Below are 21092 nucleotides of genomic sequence, written 5' to 3'. Positions count from 1 at the left end.
TCTTGTTTGCACTATCCTCTTTGCTGCTGTAATCCTGTACATTTCCCAGCTGCGGGACTAATAAAGGATTATCTTCCCACCCTCTACGGTCCTTCACACTGAAGGCTTTTATTATAAAAATATTTGTATTGTTTTAAATGGTGAATCTGGGGCAACAGAGAGAGGTTTTCTTTTTAGATGTTAAACAGTCTGATGGAGGATTGTTAGACACACAATATTACACTTTATGAAGTCTATAATATACTCTGTTTGCACTGCCAAAACAAATGTTTGCACTGCATTGTTTGCACAAATTTTACTTTGTAAATACTCACCTGCTGTACATAGTAAAGTTTTCATTTCTTTTGTGTATTTCTATCTGTATATTGTTGTTATTGTGTTGTATATTGTTGTTATTGTGTTTGTTGTTCGCTGCTGCTGGCTGGTTGAGGGCTACCAAACGGAATTTCGTTGTATCACTACAATGACAATAAAAACCTCTTTATCTTTATCTTCATAAATATATCTGAATTTATTACTGGAGCACTTAAACAGTAGATAACGTTTTAGCTAAATTACTCAATTTAAACTGAACAAATTATCTGATTTAAAGGAGACACTTCATGCTCATTTTTGGGTCAATATTTATATTTGGTGTTTCTACTAGAGCATGTTTGTCTGCTTTAATGTTTGAAAAACTCTTTATTTTTTTCTAACTTAATATTTTTCACGGAATTGAGGTGCACAACCAACTCTGCTCCCAGTAGACCACATGACACATGACACTAAAAACCTGTGCAATACAAATACACTGTGCAATTATAGTTATAATAGTTGTTCTGTCTGTACATATAATATTTCAGTTATTGTGGATTCTTTACTGTTTTTTTATTGCTTATTTATAATACTTGTTTTTATTTGCTTTTATCTTGTTTTTCTTTTACTATGTACCTTGTTTGCACTATAACCTATGCTGCTGTAATCCTGTAAACTTCCCCGCTGGACTAATAAAGGATTATCTTATCTTATTTTATCTTATCTTATCTTATCTAATTGTGTTGGGTCCAACTGCTCGGGTCCATGTTTACTTCCTGTCAGTTGATGCCATTCACATTGGGTGCATTAGTAAATAGTCCTGTGGACAATAGCATGTTTCCGAGCACCAGATTCCCTTCAGAAAGGCATCGGTATTACATTGAGACTGTTTCATAACCAGTTAAAAGTTTGTCACAGTTGCTTTATTAAAACATTTAGCTAAACTAACTGGGTTACATTTCCACTAACTCCTACTGATACGTAAACTACAGCCTAACGTTTTATGACTTATTTTTATAGGCGTATTGTTACAGTCTCATGTCTCATCTTTATCATTGTCATCCTCACTGGCGACTCCCTCTTGCACAAGAGGCGTTATTTTACATTATAACTAGGAAAAGTGTACGATGGATAATATGTTTCATCCATTTAAACATAGAAACAGAACGCTCTATGTCTTTTGAACACCATTATTCTCATTTTAGTGTAGAGCGTCAGATTTCATTAAAGAACGCACCCAAACATCACAACCAAGGAACCTTTAAAGAAGAACTTTACATTAAGTCGTTTTTTCATTGTATTTTGTGGAAGAATTTTTGACTCAAAGGTATTAAAACAAATATAATGTTGTCACGATCCTTATTTTTTTAGACTCCTTGCACTGCAACTATAAATAACATGGACACATCTACAAAGTTTATGTTTAAAACTGTGTAAAGGTCTATGGGACATGTTGTAAACCCCAATGGCTTGTTTAAAGGCACAGTTACTGAATACAGGCTGTGTGTGTTTCAACATAAATTGACCGTTTTAATACTATTACAGTATTTATACAGCATTTAAACCTGCTTCATAATAAAAACAATTTCTAAAGACATGAAAATCTCCCTTTCTACAGTATGGGACATTTAAAGAACTTGTCCATAACACAACTATGTACAAGTGGAGTTTAAGGAGCACGAAGGAGTGAAGCTTCCTGCAGTGTTTTTCCAGCAGAAGCAACAGATTTTTAAAATATATTTTTTCCTCTTTCATTTATGAAATATTTCAGGTTGTGTGTCTATTGTTCTTACCTGGGAGCTTAAAACAACAGAAGGCTATTCTATGATGTCATATTAGGATCACTATGTATTTATATTATATTGCAAGTTATCTCTGGTGTTGTGCTTTTCCATAAAATCACTGTATTTTCTTTAAATAAATCTATATATTAATACATGTTTAGAGATAATCTGTGTAATTTCTATTACATTATAACAAATGATTACAGAATAGTAATGTCCTTGTATTGTCTTCTTTAGTCACTCAAATTTGTATTATGCTGCCATCTGCTGGTGTATCTGCTCTGTTACATTAAGTATTTTATTGAAACTTTAATAAGATAAAAACGTTTAAAAATCACAGAATAAGATAGATAAAAAGAATGTGCCACAAAAACAGATATAAACTGAAATGTTTAATTTTTAGATAAAGGAGAAAATATTAAATTCTAGAAACAAAAGGTACCTTGGAACAACCCAGAGTTGTCCGTCATAAAAGTAAATAGGACCGATTTAAAACAAAAATAAACTAGTTTTCTTAATTAATGCTGGAAAAACCTAAATGGCAGTCAAACTTTAACTTGAAACACCAGATCTGTTAACATCCAAATACACACATATTTTTTTTTATTATTAAAGGTGTTTTTATTATTTGCATTAATATCTGTGGCATTATAAACTTATTTACACTTGAGGTCGCTGTCAGAACTGTCCAACGACTCGAGCCAAGACGCTTGCTGGTGCATCACAGACGGGTTTGAGGGATCTAGCATGCAAAATATCAGATCTGTTGAAGGAGCTACAGCCAATGAGAGTGCAAGTTGAGTGTAAACCTGGTGGAGCGACCGCCTCCCCTGTAGCCTACCTGTGTGAGCTGCGTGTTGCATTTGCAACACAGACCATTGCTGTTGTCATTGTTGCACCCATTGCACCGGATGTTTGCATGAATAAACACACTGAGCTACATTGGGGAAATTAAACATTGACAGACATGACTACAACCTTGTCACTTCCTGACTTGTGTGTTGTATGAGTTGAGTATTATGAACAGTACAGTGATCTGACTACTTTGAAAGTGGTGTAGTGTGGACGTAGCTTAGTCAATTGATTTTTAAAGCTATGAAAAATTGAGTTACTTTTTTCAGACAGTTTCCTTAACACAAAGCTTTTTTAGTTTTTTTTTTTATAAATAAACTGTGCAACATTCAAAGGTTTCCGTTTCCAACGTCTAGCAACTGGTTGTGTCTAGAAGGTCAACCACAATTTGCTAAAACACACAACTGCTTAATCACTTCTCCAAACCTTGACCCGTCCAGTAGGTCAATGGCTACCCTTAAACCCTTCGGAGGAGGCCATTGGAGGAGATCAGTGGCTACCTTTGACCATTGGAGGTCAACAGCCACCATTGAAAATTCAAGGTTAATGGCTACCATTAACAATTTGAAGTCGATGCCTTACTTAATCATCCCGTGCAAGAGTTTTGCAAATTGTGGGTTACCATCTAGACACCATCCTGTTAACCCAGTGCAGTGTTTTAAACCCGCCCTCTGTAGGGTCTAAAACCAGCCTTCTGGAAAACTACACAATATAAACAAAACATAGAAAAAAAATAGAAGACACCACTCTGTGTTGTAGGAGTTTGGTTTAATATTGTATTGAAAAATAAATTAACGAAAATAACTTTAAAATGCAACAGAAGACGATAAAGAAAAAAGAAAAAAAAAAGAAAATCCAGATTATAAACATTCTTTGCCAGCAGGGGGTGGAATCGCAGTGCTCATTTAAGATTAAATTTACAAATATATATAAAAAAAGGAATTTATTAGACATATCCACAAATCACGAAAGCATTCCTTTACATCCAGTGAGCTGAATCTGGTCTACCACCCAAACCGTTGTTCTTCCAGCTACAAAAAGGTCTAGAAAATTTATATTTATATATGTATATATTTCGTACACATGCCCTATGTGTGGATGAGGCTGTAAAAAACTGAACTGTACAAAAACAAAAGCACACAGTGGTGAAGTTGGTGTGGATGGAATGATATTTAAATGAAGAATAGGACATTGTGTTGAGGTTTGGAATGAACCATTCATACATCCGATTCAAGGATTTTGGCTTTAAAAAGTGGGTGATGAAATGGATTTTTACTAAACGGCTTCTGGTGCTTTAAAAACAAGATGAGGTGATTCAGTCATTTAGATTTGTCAAGATGAAAATAAAAGACGAGGAATGACGGAGAGGGAAGTACACTCAATTTAAATAACAGACTAACATATTATCTACAAAAAGGTCTCAGCTGAACTGGACTGGAGGAACACGTTTAAAAGCTTTCTTCTCTGAAACGCTGGCGGTCAGAGCATCATCATGAACTTCCAGGTTAAATATTAAGAAGCATGATCTCCCAAAATAAGAATCCAGAGATCATTCAAGACTTGAGGAATAGTTCATAGTATTTACTCTCTCTTTTTGGAGATCAATATAAATTAAGTACAAAGTTGGAGCCGTGGAGGAATGATAAACTGTCAGTCAAGAAATAGTTCCTAATCGTCTGACTCCTGACGTGAGATCCGTCTGAAAATCTCCATGAAATATGTAACAAAACAAAAAAAGTTTAATACTGAAAATCATGATCATGTCATCACTTAAAAAAAATAAAGATCAATCAATGTAAGATAATCGAGTCAACGTTTAGTTTGCTACTTCAAGGGTCAGCCGGTTTTGCGGGGAAATGTAGTTTATTTTACTTCCAGTTCTACTTTCACAGAGTCGGACAAACTCATGGACGTCTGGTTTTAAACTGTAACTTTCTGCTGGAGATGTTTTCTCTGTGCAGGAAGAGCGAAGCATGTTGAAGGATCTGGATCCTTTTTATTTGAAATGAGTTGGAATCACTGTGTCGATAATGTAATTGTACAAGATGTGGGTTTAAAAAAAATGCTAGTTATAGTTTTGCGAATACACAGGAGCCCAAAATTAACTTCACACTCGTTTGGTATTTACAGTTAGTATTTAAAATATGTATAAAAATCATACCCATTATGTGACCCACTTGTTTTCTGCTCCCACAGCAGAGCAATAAAACGAGTAATGCTAAGCTAACGTTTACTCTGAGCTTTCGACTGTGTCCCACAAGATCAAAGTCCTCTACAGAGGTCACGTGACGACAGCAAGTTCCATTAACAGAAGAAGACTGTGGGATAAAAGCTCCAGGAAGAGCCAAGTGAATATTTGCCGCAAAAATGTAATTTTAAACGGCCATAAAAGATAGCAGAGTTGACCACAATCATCACATCTGGAGGCGCGTTTGTCAACTAGACAAGTTTAACTGTTCAACACACTCTTTGCCTGCACAGAAATGTTTATATACACACGTCCATGAGTTTGTGATTCTGGGTAAGTAAGGAAAAACTGTCAAATTTTCCTTGAAACCGAACTGTTTTCGAAGTCCTAAAAATGTCAGCTGCAGTTTCCTGCCCGTTTGTCAGTCTGCGAGCCTCCTATGAGTAAAGCTGTAAACTTTGGTTGTGACTCCTCCTCGTGACGCCGCCCAGCGACAGAAACCGACCTGACTGAGACGACGGGAAGGAGGAGCGGAACCGTGAGGAGGGTCTGTGGTCATGCTCTTCATTCATACATTCACATAAATGGGAATCGTTTGTGTCACACACACACACACACACACTTGGGATGACACTCGGTGATTGAATAATGGCCCATCCCACCAATAAATACCTTAACCCCGCCCACTGACAAATAATAAAATACATCACACTGCTTTGTCCGCGGTCTACGGCGAGTCCTTAAAACCTACAGCCAGCACGGTGAGGAACCTTCATCTACAGTCTGAGAACAAAAACTCATTTACACGGCTCAAACCGTCCTAAAAAACGTTTTTTCTTTTTTAAAAACTGAGCAGAGAGTGAGGGAGAGGGGGGGGGAATAAATGTGACGGGAAACGTGATGGCGTTCTGCTAGTTTTTCTTCTTGACGTTGTTGTTGGAGGCGAGCCGGGGCCGCGGTGCCGGGATCAGGCTTCCCAACGGGACTCGACTCCGAGCCACTTCGAAGAGTTTGGAGAAAACCTGGAGGAAGAGGAGAAGGAGGAGAGCTTTACTGTGATAGTTCTGGAAAATAAAAAGGATTATTCACCATCAACTGAAGCTTAAATTTACCAATTTTTGTGTTTTCACAGTTTGTAAACACTGCAGACCAACATGCTTAAACTTTGTCACTGCTCATCCTGACATTCACTTTGTTCACCGTTATGCAGATGACACACAGTTATATCTCATATATAAATCTCTTAGCATTGCTTCCCTTGACCTGGGATGCACCATGTCTATTGCGGGATCAACCAGCCCTTTCTCTCTGGTTGTACCAGATAGGTTTGATAAAGTCAGTACCGACTGCATGACTGATCCATTTTGTGGGATGAATGGACTTCTACTATTAATGATTGCAGGACTGAAAAATGCCTCTGCTCAAATTTAGGAAGCTACAACTGATGTCACTTGGCACAATGAAAATAGTCTTATTAGGTCCTTAAAATGTTTGAGGATCTTTTTCCCGCAACAAGGACAGATGAAGGTGGTTAAAACTCACCTTTCGTGGAGTCCTCTGAAGGCGTTGAAAAAAGAAAGAGGAAGGATTAGAGGAAGAGGAGGATGAAAATGAGGTGAAAAGATGACAGAAATATGTTCAGCACCGAGTCTCAACTATCAGTTTAGAGTTTCAGTTAATTATTTTTAAGAGAGCAGAGTAGAAACCACAGAACAGCCAAATTAAATCGCAAATGCTTTGAGGAAAAACTAAAGAGTTGCTTTATAAAATATATTTTCTTTCCCCTACAAGGTTGAGTTGGTTTGAAATCTTTCAATGCCGGTGCAGATACGGGACGGGAGTTAAAGTACAGACAACAAAACGATATATTAAAAACGTCATTAGTCTGAGGAATGTTACCGAACTTCGCTTTCATTACAAAAACAACTAGATGAATCACAGTCTAGTGTATGAACTAAACCAGCTAGGCAAGAAGATTAAAGAATCTGAACAGACATTTGATGGCACCTTTCAATACTTCAGTTTCTGAGTCTCTGTATTACGGACACATTCAGGTTGTACCAAGAAAGTACTTAGTGGAAAAATAGGGCTGTTTATCAAACCGATTAGTCTATTATAAGAGCTTCATTAAGTCAACAAAAGGATTCTACTCCTCACAAACACTAATCTTCTGTGAATGTGCATTCAGGCAGAGATGATACATGTGTTTTTAAAAGCAGCTCATTGAGGTAATTTAAACAGTTTTATTTTTCCTTATAGGATGTTGTTTTAATAGTTTTCACTGCTTATTTTATTTTAGTTTATGATGATAACCATCATTAAAATGAAAAAAAAAAAACAAACAGAATCAGTAGATTAAAGGAGCTTTCAGTGTCGCTGATGACTGAAACCAAAGAGAAGCAGACAGACATATAGACAAGCGGTGAGAGCAGACAGGTCAAAGCACACGAGGCCCGTCCTCTCACCTGTTCCCAGAGGGTTTCAGCCACCCGGTCGATGATTCCTCCGACCTCGCGGAACTCTCCGGAGTACTTGGCATAAGCCCAGATGCAGAGCGCCGTCAGAGCCACGCCCATCACCAGGTTACACAGCGTGGCCACGGAGTTGATGCCCACGAAGCCCGTGACCATCGACACCACGTACATGATGAACATGACGGCGAACAGCGTGGCGGGCGTCCGCGCGGCGAAGAAGATGTTCTTGCCGTCGTTGTGCTTGCAGAAGTTGGCGTAGGCCTCGTCGAGCTCCGCCTCCAGCTGATCCTGGTAGCGCCGGCAGAAATCCTCGCCGCCCATCTTCTTGATGGAGCGGAAGTGTCGCACAGACGCCTGCCTCAGCTCTGCGTGTCGGCACTCCAGCTCCGCCGGGGAAATGTAGGGTTTGTCACCGCCGCAGACCTGCAAACGGGGCAAGATCACACACACGCCTCAAGAACATGTCAAAAATATGAAAGGAAGTGATGTCATCAAACAAATCCTGGATCTTTGATATGGACTTTGTGATGATTTACCTGCTCTATGCTTTTGTTGTACAAGTCTTTGGCTCCTGCTACAGCTGCAAGGTTATTCGCTTCAGCTGTTGCCTAGGCAGATGACAAAACAAAGATTGAACATTGAAAAATTGAGTCAACACATCATTACAGATAAACAGTCCTTTTATAAGAACTGATATCTGCTCTTATGGATACACAGTTGTTAATGTACATTTACTGCAAACAGAGGATATGGTACCATCAATTAATTATAAATGTATCTACCCTTATATAAAAACATGTCTGACCCATTCAGAAGGTTTCCCAAAGTGAGAAGAAAAAACATTGAGAGAAAACAACTGTTTTAAAGTTTAATAATAAAAAAAATAAAAAGGATTTACAGATATTGTAAACTGTCCAGCAGGTGGTGCTGTTCAACAGTGACATTATCTTCATTATATTGTGTATGAACTGACCTGCAGCATTGACTTGGGGTGAGGAAGCTCCTCTCCCTGGTAGATCTTCATGTAAGCCTAAAAACACACAGACAGATAAGTAGGTGGAGAGAAAACAAGAGGAACAATCAGGAGTCTAAAGTCTAAATTCTTAGTGGAGGCATAACATTTTTTTTTTTTAAAACAACGAAATTTAAAAGGACAACCGGGGATTTGCTAAAGAAACAAACTTTATATTCTGATGTTATCGGAGATGTGAACTAATGACTAGTTTAACACCCAAAAAAAAAGCAGAAACCAGACCATTTATCTCTGAAGAGCTCAGTAAAGCTGCAAAACAGTTAATGAGATTGACAAAACAATCCCAACTCAAGGTCCACTTACTACCTTTTTCTAGAGCTTTCAATCATCATTTCAAAATCTGAAGAATAGTTCAAACGTAACCGTACATAACAGAAATCCGTAGCTGAAAAGAATATTTATTTTTTATTTTGTCTCATAAACTGTAGTCTTCTTCTCTCATTTGTAGAGACTCACATTTTCCAGTCATCTCACTGCAGTCTGAAAAGTTCCAGGCATTTTTCTAAAAAAGGATCATACATTTCCAGAAAGATATTTGTATCTGTTGAGGACATTTAATGTTTTTTTTATTTTTTATTCTGGGACTTATTTTTAAACGTTGGCAAAAATGAATGTCACCTTGCTGCTGTTTGGAAAGCAAGTGATGTCACAGACTGAGGAGCTACAGACGCCCACAGATCTGAACTCACTTTGAAGTAGTGCAGCAGTTCTCTGCAGGTGATCTTGACTCCTCCGATCTCTTTTTCCACCAGGTTTTCTGGAGAGAGCAGCGTCGGAACGAGGTTCACCAGCTCCTTCTTAAACTCCTCGTCGATATCTGAGACACACAGACCGAACACGCGTCACAAAACCCGACTCGACTTCGTTCCGACTGGACTACTTGTGTCTGCGTTGGTGTTTCACCTCTGAGCCGCCCGTCGAAGTGAGGGTTGGTGGCCACCTTGAGTCCAGGGTGAGGCAGCAGGAAGCAGCCGATGTTCGAGAAGCAGGAGTGGATGTGTTTCCTGACGTTCTGCAGCTCCTCGTGTTGGTTCTGCTTCACCTGATCACAGACGGGAAACGCATCATCAGTCTGGAGATGTGAAAGTAGTTCTTGGTGTAACAGCATACGTGGCACGGAGCCCAGAAACTAACCTGCAGCCGCTTCTCCAGGAAGCTCAGTCCTCCCTCCAGACCGTACGGATGTTCGTAGGGGTAACTCCAGTCTCGGATCAGGAACATCAGACTCTGAACAAAGGAACACATTCAGCTAATTGATCCACCATAGGTCACAGGTCATTAAAACAAAAAGGAAAAGATAAACAACATTTTCTTTTCCAAAATATTCCAGTTTCCAGCTTTAGATTTTGTTTGCAACACAAATAAGAGTTGCACAAACGTAAGGGATACTTTGAAGTCGGCTAGTACTTATCTAGATTACCTTTATTACCACAATAGATGGCGGTCAGCACAACCTCAGTTGGGAGAAACAGACAAGAGTACCAGCATGTGAGCAAAGCAAAATACTGATTTGGAATAAAAATAGAAATTAATTATAAGTTTAAGTGTACGCTATATTTAGAATATCTTCACCCCTTTATCTTGTGGTCAAAGAGCTCTTTCTGACCAGGAACTATAGCAGTTATGTTAGGGCTCTCCAAAATCCACAAGACTCCATTGACAAAAACAGTCATTTAACCGCTGCCTCCATTGGATAGTTTGTGTGTGTGACTGGACTTTAAAAGGGTTAGCTTGGATTCACTCAAAAATCACACAAACAATCTGATTGAAGCTGTGGCAGACCAGCATTTCCCCTGTTGTGCGAGGTTAAACTACTGTTTTTGTGAGTGGAGTCTTGTGGCTTTGAGATCAAAAGATAATTTCTTCCATTCCCTGGCGATAAGGGCTGTCTAACAGCAAGAGAAAGCTGTGAAAATACTCAAAATATAGCATGCACTTAAAGTGACATTGATTTTTTTTATGTTTTGTTGGCTGAATTACATTTTGTTGCTGCCACTGAACACAGCAGAACATTACTTTGCCTCTCTGCTGGTACTCCTGTCCTGTTTCTTCAAACTGGAGGCGTGCCGACCGTAATGTACCGTAGGCAACACACCGACTGTGGATAAGTACCTCATACAAACCCATTATAAATAATCTGAACTATCCATTTAAGATAGAGCATCTAAAACGGCTCACCCCAAGAAAATGGACATTACCGAGCTCATGCAGATTGACCATTTCCTTAAAACTGATAAGAATAAAGTCATTAAGAAAGTCTCATTTAGTCGTTTGAGGACTGAAGTACAAATCTTGCAATTTTAAACCATGTTTTTTTTAAAATCTAAGTCTCTGTAGATTATGAAAACAGGGACCGTGGTTAGCAGATCCCACCTGAAAGGGTTTCTCATAGACCTCCTCCATGGCCAGTCGTCCGTACTCCGTGAAGAGCTGAGGAGAGAAACACAACAAGCCGCTTAAAATCTAATCAAACATCACAACAAAGTCATAAAGCTCAATGAGTGTAGGACTAATGTGTGTGTGTGTGTGTGTGTGCACGTCTTTATGATCTATCCGGTCCATGAAAGCTTTTCCATTCGCTGCTCTAAACACTTCAAAGAAGTATTTTGTGCTGCTGCAGATATAAAGATTTGAGTTGGTTTGATATAATAAAAAAAAAAAAAAAAAAAAAAAGAAAGAAAGAAAAGCTAAATATGTTTCCATGGACTCGTGCTTAAAATAAGCCAACATGTGCAGAACCAAGTGGGCCTCATTCAACTCCGGTGAGGAGGAAAAAAACAAATCCTAAAGACCCCGCCCTCACTGTTTGATTGACAGGTGCAGTGATGAGCAGTTGGGACCAAAGATGGAAGAGAACTTTCCACTCCGAGAGACTTCCGTCAGGTTTTCTGCCTCATAAGGAAGCCTGCTGCTGGGTTTAGTTCAGCAGTTAATCCCGACCTGAACGCATCATAAAAACACCTGATATGGCGCTCTTCACTCACAAGACGACGAGCTTTAAACTGAAAGGCTGCCGTTAATCTGATGGACTAGAAATCAAAACACAGCTGCTTTATAAGGTCGGACAGTGAGAGCAGTCAGAGGCCTTGTCATCAGGAGTGGAAGGTAAAGGAATGAGCTACACTGGAGGCATATTTTAGGAATATCTGGACTAACGTCTCAGTGATGTGGACACAATGCGTCAATTTATCAAACGAATTTATTGCTCCTCTCAGACCAAAGGAAAAGATGAGGAAAACCTTGGCTGGAACAAAGCTGAGACCTGCTGTCTGAGTCGTGTTACGTTACTGGTGTTGAAAACAGAACATTCTATGATTTTGTTGGCTCAAAATAAAAGCTTTTAAATAAAAAAAATAAAAGATAAGTGGGGACTTTTGTGAGGAATAAATAAGAGGAAGATGTGTTCGTCATCGAATAAGTGGGTCCTTTGTTAGAGGCTATTCTTAAATCAAAACAAGTCTGCCAATACTGCAGGGAGGAGGAGTACGCAGCAAAAGCAATATACTTTTATTGTGAAGAATTTATAGAAAATGTAATGTGTTTATCTGTTTTAAAGCTTCTCCTCTGACCACACAATATATCAGATCACTAGTCCACCAGGCAGGTCTCATTGTATCAAGTGTGGACAAACATATGCTGTCATAGAGACGCCCAAATGTAACCATCTACAGACTTCTGAAACTAAAGTCACATTTTAAATCTTAGAACTTTCCAGTTTGGTGAGCTTAGCCACAGTGGTTCAGTCAATTATGCTGATGGGAGACATCATCTTCACACACATGGCTGAAATGCATGAAACACGTGTGACAGACGGAAGGGAAACCGATGGAGGAAACCGCAAGAAATTGACAAGGAACCTCCACTCGTGTGTTTTTAGGATATCGAGAGTCAACCTGAGGCTGGCACCACAGTTCACCAGCAGACCATCAAACTCAAACAAACAGCTCAGCAGACAAGACAAGAAGAAATGAAAAAGCTTGTGCGAGACGTTCATAAATCCGTCTGCAGGCGGCCGACTGACCTGGAGGTGCTGGAGGTCGTCTTCCTGGACATTCTGGGAGAGATTGTACACCTGAAACACACACAAACAATAAACACCTCAACCTGTTATTCACCTGATGCACTCACACTAAAAAAAAGACCTTTATTACTTCTAACTGCACAGTTGGAGCTATGAATCACGGCTGACCTGAACAGAGCTGGTCATGGTGCTCAGGGCGAACAGGGTGGCGCAGTCTTTGATGGTTGACTGGCTGTCAAACGCCCCCTGTGTGTCGATTAGTAGAACTGCAACCTGCAAGAACAACAGAACATGCAATTCATTCCAACATCTCTCACCAACTATTTTAAAAGTATAGTTATAGTAATTAGTTTGCATAACCTTGAACACCCACACACACTATATTGCCTTGGTAGAATATGCAACAATTTCATAGCCCGATACAAACATAATCCCTGTAAATCATCACTTATAAAACACCACCGCTTCCACAGGCCTGACTCAGAAAGGCAACAGCAGGATGAGGCGTGTTTTTGGCTGCATTCATTTAAAATCCAGCACCTTCCGGCAAGTCCATGAGGAAGTGTGGATGTGTGCATTTGTGCTCGAGAACGTAACCGCCGTGAAACAAAAACAGCAGCCGATATTTGTGACTTCAAACGATGACTTTGAAGCGTTCAGAAGGTACTTGCTCGGCGTTGTCCTGTGAACTGACCTTGCAGCCGTCTGGTTTCTCCACCACGAACACCTCGCTCCAGGCCAGGATGCCCGTGGTCTCCCGCTCGCAGCCGCCTCGCCAGGTGAAGCCGGTCAGAGGGTCCTCCTCACCGCCGACCCACGAAGCCGACTGGACACGGAGACAAGAGGAGGGGAGGGGAGGTCACGGCACGGTTCCTTCTCCAGGAGTACAACATTCAGATGCTAGCCTCAAATCCAGAATTCAATGACATGTGGAGAGCAAGTTATGTACTTAATGTGATGAACATTTAATGTCAAACAGGAGGTTTCTGTGTTGAAAAATGAGACTCTTTATCTCCTTGATATCCTGTTTGTTAAAAGTTAGTGATTTTTGTACTAAAAATCCTTTTATCTATTCCATCCTTCTGTTTTATTCTTTCCTAGTTATTCCTTCCTTCCTCTCTTTTCACTGATTCCTTTCTTCCTTCCCTCCTTGGTTTCCAGGTTATTCCTATATCTGGTGGAAATCACCTTCCAGAGACCTGAAACTGGTAGATTCACATCCACCACAACGAAACACTCATTACCTTATTTATTTTGAAAGAGTTATTGGTCAGATTTTGTCTTCCATCTCTTACTGGGGCTACGTTTAAATGCACACTAATATTCTACTATTATTACGATTTTCATGCAGGTCACGGATATTCCAGATGCAGCATTTGAAGAGATTTGCAGATATTCAGGTTTTAAAAGCATTCTTTGAAAATATATATTCTTGCCCGTTTACATCTGACAGTTTTGTATCAAGTCAACCTTTAAATGAAACATTTTCTTTTACCTACAGCATCTTTAAAACAGAATCTTAAATTGTTAAATGTGGTAGATCTCAGTGGGTACCAGGAAGGAAATGACTAAGAACTGACAATTAGTAGGAGAGAGTAATATGAATAACATCATAGTCCATGACAATATATTTGATCATATCACCACTACACGTCGGGATATAGATCATTTTCAGGCGTTAACTATTCATCTATAAAGTGTCACAAACTAAAAAAAAGTAAAACAAGTCTGGTTTTACTGTCATTCAGTAAATCAAATGATAAATTAAGAAACTCTATCATATTGATGCAGAACTTTTACAAACAAAAATGTTGGCATAAATGTTTCTGGCTCACCGATTTAAGACTTTTCTTATAATACAAAAACCAAAGTGAAGGGTATAACTTTTATGGCAACAAAAGAAAAATCTGATGGTTTACAAATGCTGGTCTTCTCATGACAAACATTGCCATAGTCGTCCACCCCTTATGATTATAAATACATGTTTAGTAATCAGTTCAAGCGTGAAAAAGCTTCAGTCTAATCCCATTCTCACTCCTTGACACCTCTGTAACAAAAAAAGCTGCCCTAACATGACCTGACCTGTGTGGGCGGGGCTTATTCTACTCATAAAGATGGCCTTTATGTGTGGAATAAGCAGCAGTGAGCTCTGCGGAGGCCCAGCCACAGAGCCGCCTTTGTGTCGGCCCTAAAATCCTCTTTACAGGGTCATGAAAACCCTCCAGAATGTTCCTCAGCGCTTACCGTAGATTAACACGGCCAAAAGGTCGGGTCACAGACCGACACACGGACTCAGTTTCCTCTAAACTGGGTCACCTTTTCAAACAGAAACATGATTTTCCTGCTGCAGGGTTTGATGCCAAGAACCGGCGAACAAGAAAATCACAACAAGAAATGTTTGTTTCTCAGCCAAACGAGTTAAAATTAAAATATGAATACTGTCATCCAGTGTTTTTATGGTTTAATGATGATAAGGATGATTTAATTTTGCATGGACAAACTTCTACTACTCTATTACTTATGAAATAAATCAAAACCTCACTGGACAAATAACTAACACTAACCCTTAAAAACACATGACTGTCAAGATAAAACTGGGGCAGTGTTTTCATCGTCTCTGAAACACTTGAGTGAACAGAGTCTGATATCAGCATCTGATCTAATTATCAAATGGGTGAGGCCTGTTTGAACTGGAATCCTTTTGAACTTGGATGGTATTCAGCTGACAGAAAGCACCGAAGAAACATGACTGAAAATGTCTGAGAAAACCATCCAAACTTAAGGTTTATAGATGGCTCAGTTTCAGCTGAAATTAAGAGTGAGGACTGTAGATTATGTCCCTTATGTTCACAGTGTCGTCGTTTTGGAGATCTTTTCACAGGGAGTATAGACAGGAGGAATTTTTACAGCCACAACACGATTCTTTGTCGTGTTGGAAACATATATGATTCATCCTTTAAAAAAAGGTGACAGCTGAGAAGTCCTCAATGAGTTACTGAACTTGCTCATCAACATATCCACCCCCATGACAACTGAGCAGACTCCATCCACTGGTGTAGGATCTATTATAAGCTCTGGGAAAAATACCTAGTAAGTGGACCTTGAGTTGGGATTGTTTTGTCAAGAAGGAGCTTTAATGCATGACTGAAATTAACTCCTTAAGTCTCCCTCATGACATTTTAGATTAGAATTAAGTTTGATGTCATTGCACAAGTTTAAGTTCTCTGAGACAACCAAATGCAGTTCAGCATTTAACCAGAAAAGCAATGTATAACTGTCTAACTCAACAGGAAGGGATATATATAGAAACTCTCGTGACATTTTGCCCAATTTTGAATATTCCTAAAAATCAAGAAATTCTCAAAAAGGACGAACTTGATAGTTATTAGAAACATTTTCCATATTTAAACTGTCTCAGAAGGAATATGTTTAACAAGCCTTCAGTGGACGCCGTTTACCTGTTTGTACATGAAGCGCAGCATGAAGTCCAGCAGGAAGGACTTCCCCTTGCGGAAAGCTCCGGCCACGGAGACGACGACCACGTGGAGGTCCCGCACCTCCTCCTGCAGCAGCAGCCGCTCCAGTGCCTCCTCCTGCAGCGAGAACGAGTGCTCCTCCTCGTCCGCCACCACGATCTGCACCGGCCGGGCCACGCCGACGTCTTCCTCCTCCTCCAGCAGGTCGTCGTCTTCCTCCTCCTCGCACCTCATCGGGGATGTGTCGGATTCAAACCCGCGGCCACCTGAGAGGGAAAGCTGGGGTTAAAGTTCGACCCTTTCTAAACGGGGATGTTGCAGTTTTGCTTCCTACAAACGAAAACCACCACCAGCCTTTGAGCATTTATCACTTCTGGTTTTTTGGAAGTGGAAAAACATGACAGCTGTTCTGGAAATGTCTCCAAACCTCTACCAAAAGTGAAATAAATTGTCATGACAACAGAGAAAAAGATGTTTCATTAACGCCTCGATTTTGTGACCAACTCTATTGAAAACAATTAGGAAAGTGGTGTGCATCAGAGTTCTTTCTCTGAAGACTGATTGCAGTCAGACCGAGTTTCCCTCCAGGGATCAATAAACTCTGATGTTCAGAAGCGACAGCGGCTGTTGGACGGAGATAAAAAAAAAAGAAAGTTTCCTGACCTCCTCCAGTTAGTGAAGCTTCACAGGAGAGGAAGGAAAACGCTGCTATTATTGGATGTCAGAGCCGGCCGGAGGTTTACAGTAAACAGACAGAGCCATCAGTCAGTGTTGTTCTACAGGGACAGTTTTATCCTGAGGACCAGTCCGGCCTTCAGTTCTCCTTGTATGGCAGCCGTTACACTTCGCTGACCTACAGAAATCTGGATATTTCAGGAAGATTATTCAACTTTTTTTTGGGATGCTTTTGCCTCCATCCGATTAGTGAGAGTAGAATAAAACGTTTCGTCATCTCTAGCACACTGGTCTTAAAAACAAGCTGCAAGGATTTGTGTAAACACTGCAACGGAGAACGACAAAGTCACTGCGTTTCAGTTTCACGAGATTGGGACCCGTGACCTCGTGGTGACGCGACAGCGTTTACTCAAGACGCCGTCTTGTGATTGCACAGCTAACCGAGCAGGCCCCGAGCAGCCCGCGGCCCCATGGGAAGACGAGTCCTCATTCAGGTCAGCGTTGAGCTGGGCGGGTCATGTGAGAGCTCTGCAAACGAGCTGCGATCTGCTTCCACCGACATCCAGAAGGCAACTTACTGGTTCTAATGTACACAGTCACATCATCCGGAGGAGGAGGACGTAAATAATGTACAAGTATCTATATAAAAAAAAAATAATAATAAAAAAAAAAAAAAAATGATGTGTGCTTTAACTGAGGCTTTTAAGGAGTCCAGTGATCCAGTAAATTCAATGTCCCAATGTTCTCTCAGTTGAGCACATGAGCTGCCCGAGGATAAATACTTCCACAGAGTAAAGTAGAGCAGTAGTGTAACTTTTTTTTGAGGTAAGCTATGATGAGGATGAGGAATGTGACTCGTGAGTATCAGACTTATAGACACATCCCTCCCTGAAGGCATTTTAGCCAAGCCTGCTTGCAAGTTTGATCTCACGGTTGTGACATGATTACAGTAATTTTCATCAAAATACCATAATTCTGAGCCTCTGGTACGATAGTTTTACAGTCCTCAAATGGCGACGCTGCACTTTTCATAAGTGAATAAGTATATTTTCCCGCTTATCAAATTTTCATGCTGATCAGTGGATTCCTGTCTAGTCATTTCACACTTGTTAACTTCCTTAAAAAACAGATAAAGTCACCCCCTTCCATCAGCCACTATCATTAGACTACACCCGTCAGCAGAGAAGAGGACTCTGGTCTGAGTTCTGCTCAAATGTCTGTTATTAAAGTGTGTGAGTGGTGAAGAGGACAGTCAGCAGGATATACTGTCTGGTCTGACTGCATTCACAAGAGATGGGCCGAGCATTGCTGAAGTCGGGAGAAACTCACTAGTATGGTGTGGGTAAAGAACACACAACTTAAGATTTTGAAGTGTTAGTAGTAACATTTATCCCAACTTTTTACTTTAACGAGGCAAAACTGCAGTTCTTCCTCATACTGTGGCTGTGATTTACAGTAAGGAGACTTCAAGACATGAAATGTGGATCTAGAAAAGGATAATAAGTATCCCAGTACCGTTTGGAACACATTAATTTCTCCCTCAACATTGTTTCACAGCCTGGCCTATTTTCCAACCGTTCTTGTGTAAGGAGAGACATTACACAACAAACTCCATTCACAAATCTGCTAGTTAAAAAGGCTCATGTGCTTCTCGGAAAGAAAAAAAAAAAAAAAAAGAAGAAAAAGGCCTTGTCAGAGCTCTACAGCAACAATTTTCAAGCCTCTAGAATATCCATTTCAATTTGGCATAAAATAACACGACCATAAACCTCAGTGTACATCAGTAACTAGTGGCAATCGTCCTTCATCCTGCAGCAGCATTGTGCAGTTTGGAGAGTTGTAGACTTCTCAAAAGTGTGAATTTGGGTTACGAGGATAACCCCACCGGTAGTTACGTAGACACCACATGGTTCAGCTTTTGCCCCACTTTGGTCTTAGCACATACAGTACCAGTCAAAAGTTTGGCCACACCGTCTCATTCAACTACTTTGAAGAATCTAAAATATAAAACATATTCTGGTTTGTTGAGCATTTGTTTGTTTACCACATAATTCCATATGTGTTCCTTCATAGTTTGGATGTCTTCGATATTAATCTACAATGTAGAAGAAAAAAAATATGAATAAAAATAAAGAAAAACCATTGAATGAGAAGGTGTGTCCAAACTTTTGACTGGTACTGTAGTTTGCAGTTCATAACAATTCTAGCTGTTAACACGGTGAAAATAATCAGCCAGCTTGAAGGTTAACTCACTGCAAGACATGTAAACCAGCACAGTGGGGGGGATTCACCTTTAGCTGGATGGAGATACAGATTAGTGAGCTGCAGGTAGTGTAGTAGAGACCACCTGACAGCTGGTCACAATGTGCCCTATAAAGGAGATCAATCACACCACATGCCAAAGGCCATTAAATATATATAAATAATAACTATCATCATCATGTTTTCTATGAATTATATATATATATATATATATATATATATATATATATATATATAAATAATATATACACACACACTATTCCCCTGCTTCTTAAAAAAATACATAATTCAAAGAAAACATGATAAATATGTATAAATAATATTCCCCTGCTTCTTTAAAAAATATATATATATAATTCATAACATGATAATAAAAAAATATATAATATAATAATATATATATATATATATATATATATATATATATATATATAGTTATATATAATATTCCCCTGCTTCTTTAAAAAAAAAAAAAAAAAAAAGATATATATAATTCATAATAACGATGATAATAAATATATAAATATATACACACAATTTGGATGTCTTCAATATTAATCTACAATGTAGAAAAATAATAATAATAATTTTATATATATATATATATATATATAGTTATATTTAATATTCCCCTGCTTCTTTAAAAAAAATATATATATAATTCATAATAAAATGATAATAATAAATATATATATATAATTTGGATGTCTTCAATATTAATCTACAATGTAGAAAAAAATTAAAATAATGATAATAATAATAATAAATATATATATAGTTATATTTAATATTCCCCTGCTTCTTTAAAAAATATATATATATAATTCATAATACAATTATTATAATAATAAATATATATATATATAATTTGGATGTCTTCAATATTAATCTACAATGTAGAAAAAAATAAAAATGATAATATATATATATTTATATTTAATATTCCCCTGCTTCTTTAAAAAAACAATAAATAAAATGAATATTATAATAATATTAAATATATATACATACATATATTTAATATTCCCCTGCTTCTTTAAAACAATAACATAAAATGAATAACATAATAATAAATATACATACATATATTTAATATTCCCCTGCTTCTTTAAAACAATATATAAAATAAATAACATAATAATAATAAATAATAATAATAATAATAATAATAATAATCAGAGCTGGTACACGTGTTAAGCGTCGTTAGCAGCACAGCCGCTGAACAGCTGTCAGAACAATGACGAGCTAGCACAAGGAGGCTAACCAGCTAGCAGAGTTAGCCGACATGCTAACAACAAACCCCTCCAGCTGAAGGGGAGGACCGCGGGGAGCTGGCCGGCTGAGCAGCGCTCAACGCCGGCCGGCTCCGCGACCGTTCACCGGTCACAGCGGGGGCTAACGGTCACCAACGGTTTTTTGAATGACATTCTACCCGCTCGCAACGCGGCGGCGAGCAGCGCGGCGCGGTGCGAAGCGAAGCGAAGCGGAGCGGCAAAAGGAGGTGCGATTATTCGACAAAAGCGGAGCGGAGCGCTGCCTGCAGTGTCATTTACACCACCTTCAACGGGGAATCACGGCGGTGGAGAGCACGCAGGCATTTAAAAAAAAACCCGCTCTCATCTGTGGCGTCGGTGAATACAATTTTCTCACTCCCGATATACGTTTAATTACCTTCTCTAAAGATGCTGTTTTTGTGATTCCGCTGCTTCAACCTGTTCGCCTCCGCCGCCATCTTTTCCTGACCCGCTGGTAGCAGCAGACTGACGTCACAGAACTCGGAGCTGCGGCGGTGTCCGCGCGGTCCTAAAATACCCCTCCTTGAAGCCCCGCCCCTTGTTAATGCTCGCCTCAATAGAAAGTATAATAATAATAATAATAATAATAATAATAATAATAATAATAATAATAATAATAATAATAATAATAATAATAATAATTAATATAAGTACATCAAGAACTGGATTTAATTTGGATTCAAACTTAATACTTCAACTCTAATAATAATAATAATAATAATAATAATAATAATAATA

The 21092-nt window shown here is 39.0% G+C and overlaps 1 protein-coding gene across 1 annotated transcript; it reads right to left on the bottom strand.

Annotated features, from left to right (window-relative positions):
• Positions 1-3677: 3677 nt before the first annotated feature.
• LOC129095576 (atlastin-2-like) lies at positions 3678-20825 on the bottom strand. The gene is made up of 13 exons (XM_054604075.1): positions 20731-20825; positions 16105-16388; positions 13341-13472; positions 12815-12919; positions 12647-12697; positions 10999-11055; positions 9760-9852; positions 9529-9667; positions 9315-9442; positions 8566-8622; positions 8129-8200; positions 7584-8015; positions 3678-6140 (listed from the first exon to the last, which is right to left on the bottom strand). The coding sequence occupies exons 1-13, from the start codon at positions 20789-20791 to the stop codon at positions 6030-6032; spliced, it is 1722 nt and encodes a 573-aa protein (XP_054460050.1). The 5' UTR covers positions 20792-20825; the 3' UTR covers positions 3678-6029.
• Between the last annotated feature and the right edge of the window lie 267 nt (positions 20826-21092).

This window comes from Anoplopoma fimbria, chromosome 9 (genome assembly GCF_027596085.1).
Source record: "Anoplopoma fimbria isolate UVic2021 breed Golden Eagle Sablefish chromosome 9, Afim_UVic_2022, whole genome shotgun sequence".
In the NCBI taxonomy this organism is placed as follows: Eukaryota; Metazoa; Chordata; class Actinopteri; order Perciformes; family Anoplopomatidae; genus Anoplopoma; species Anoplopoma fimbria.
Note: the sequence above shows the minus strand (reverse complement) of the source record. Positions and strands in the feature narration are given on the sequence as shown.

Bases quoted from the DNA above. Each gene is read 5' to 3' on its own strand.
- LOC129095576 (XM_054604075.1), bottom strand. From the start codon at position 20,791: ATGGCGGCGGAGGCGAACAGGTTGAAGCAGCGGAATCACAAAAACAGC. The intron at 12,920-13,340 runs GTCAGTTCACAG...TTGTTCTTGCAG, and splicing joins AGAAACCAGACGGCTGCAAG to GTTGCAGTTCTACTAATCGA. The intron at 11,056-12,646 runs GTCAGTCGGCCG...TTCTCTCCTCAG, and splicing joins ACGACCTCCAGCACCTCCAG to CTCTTCACGGAGTACGGACG.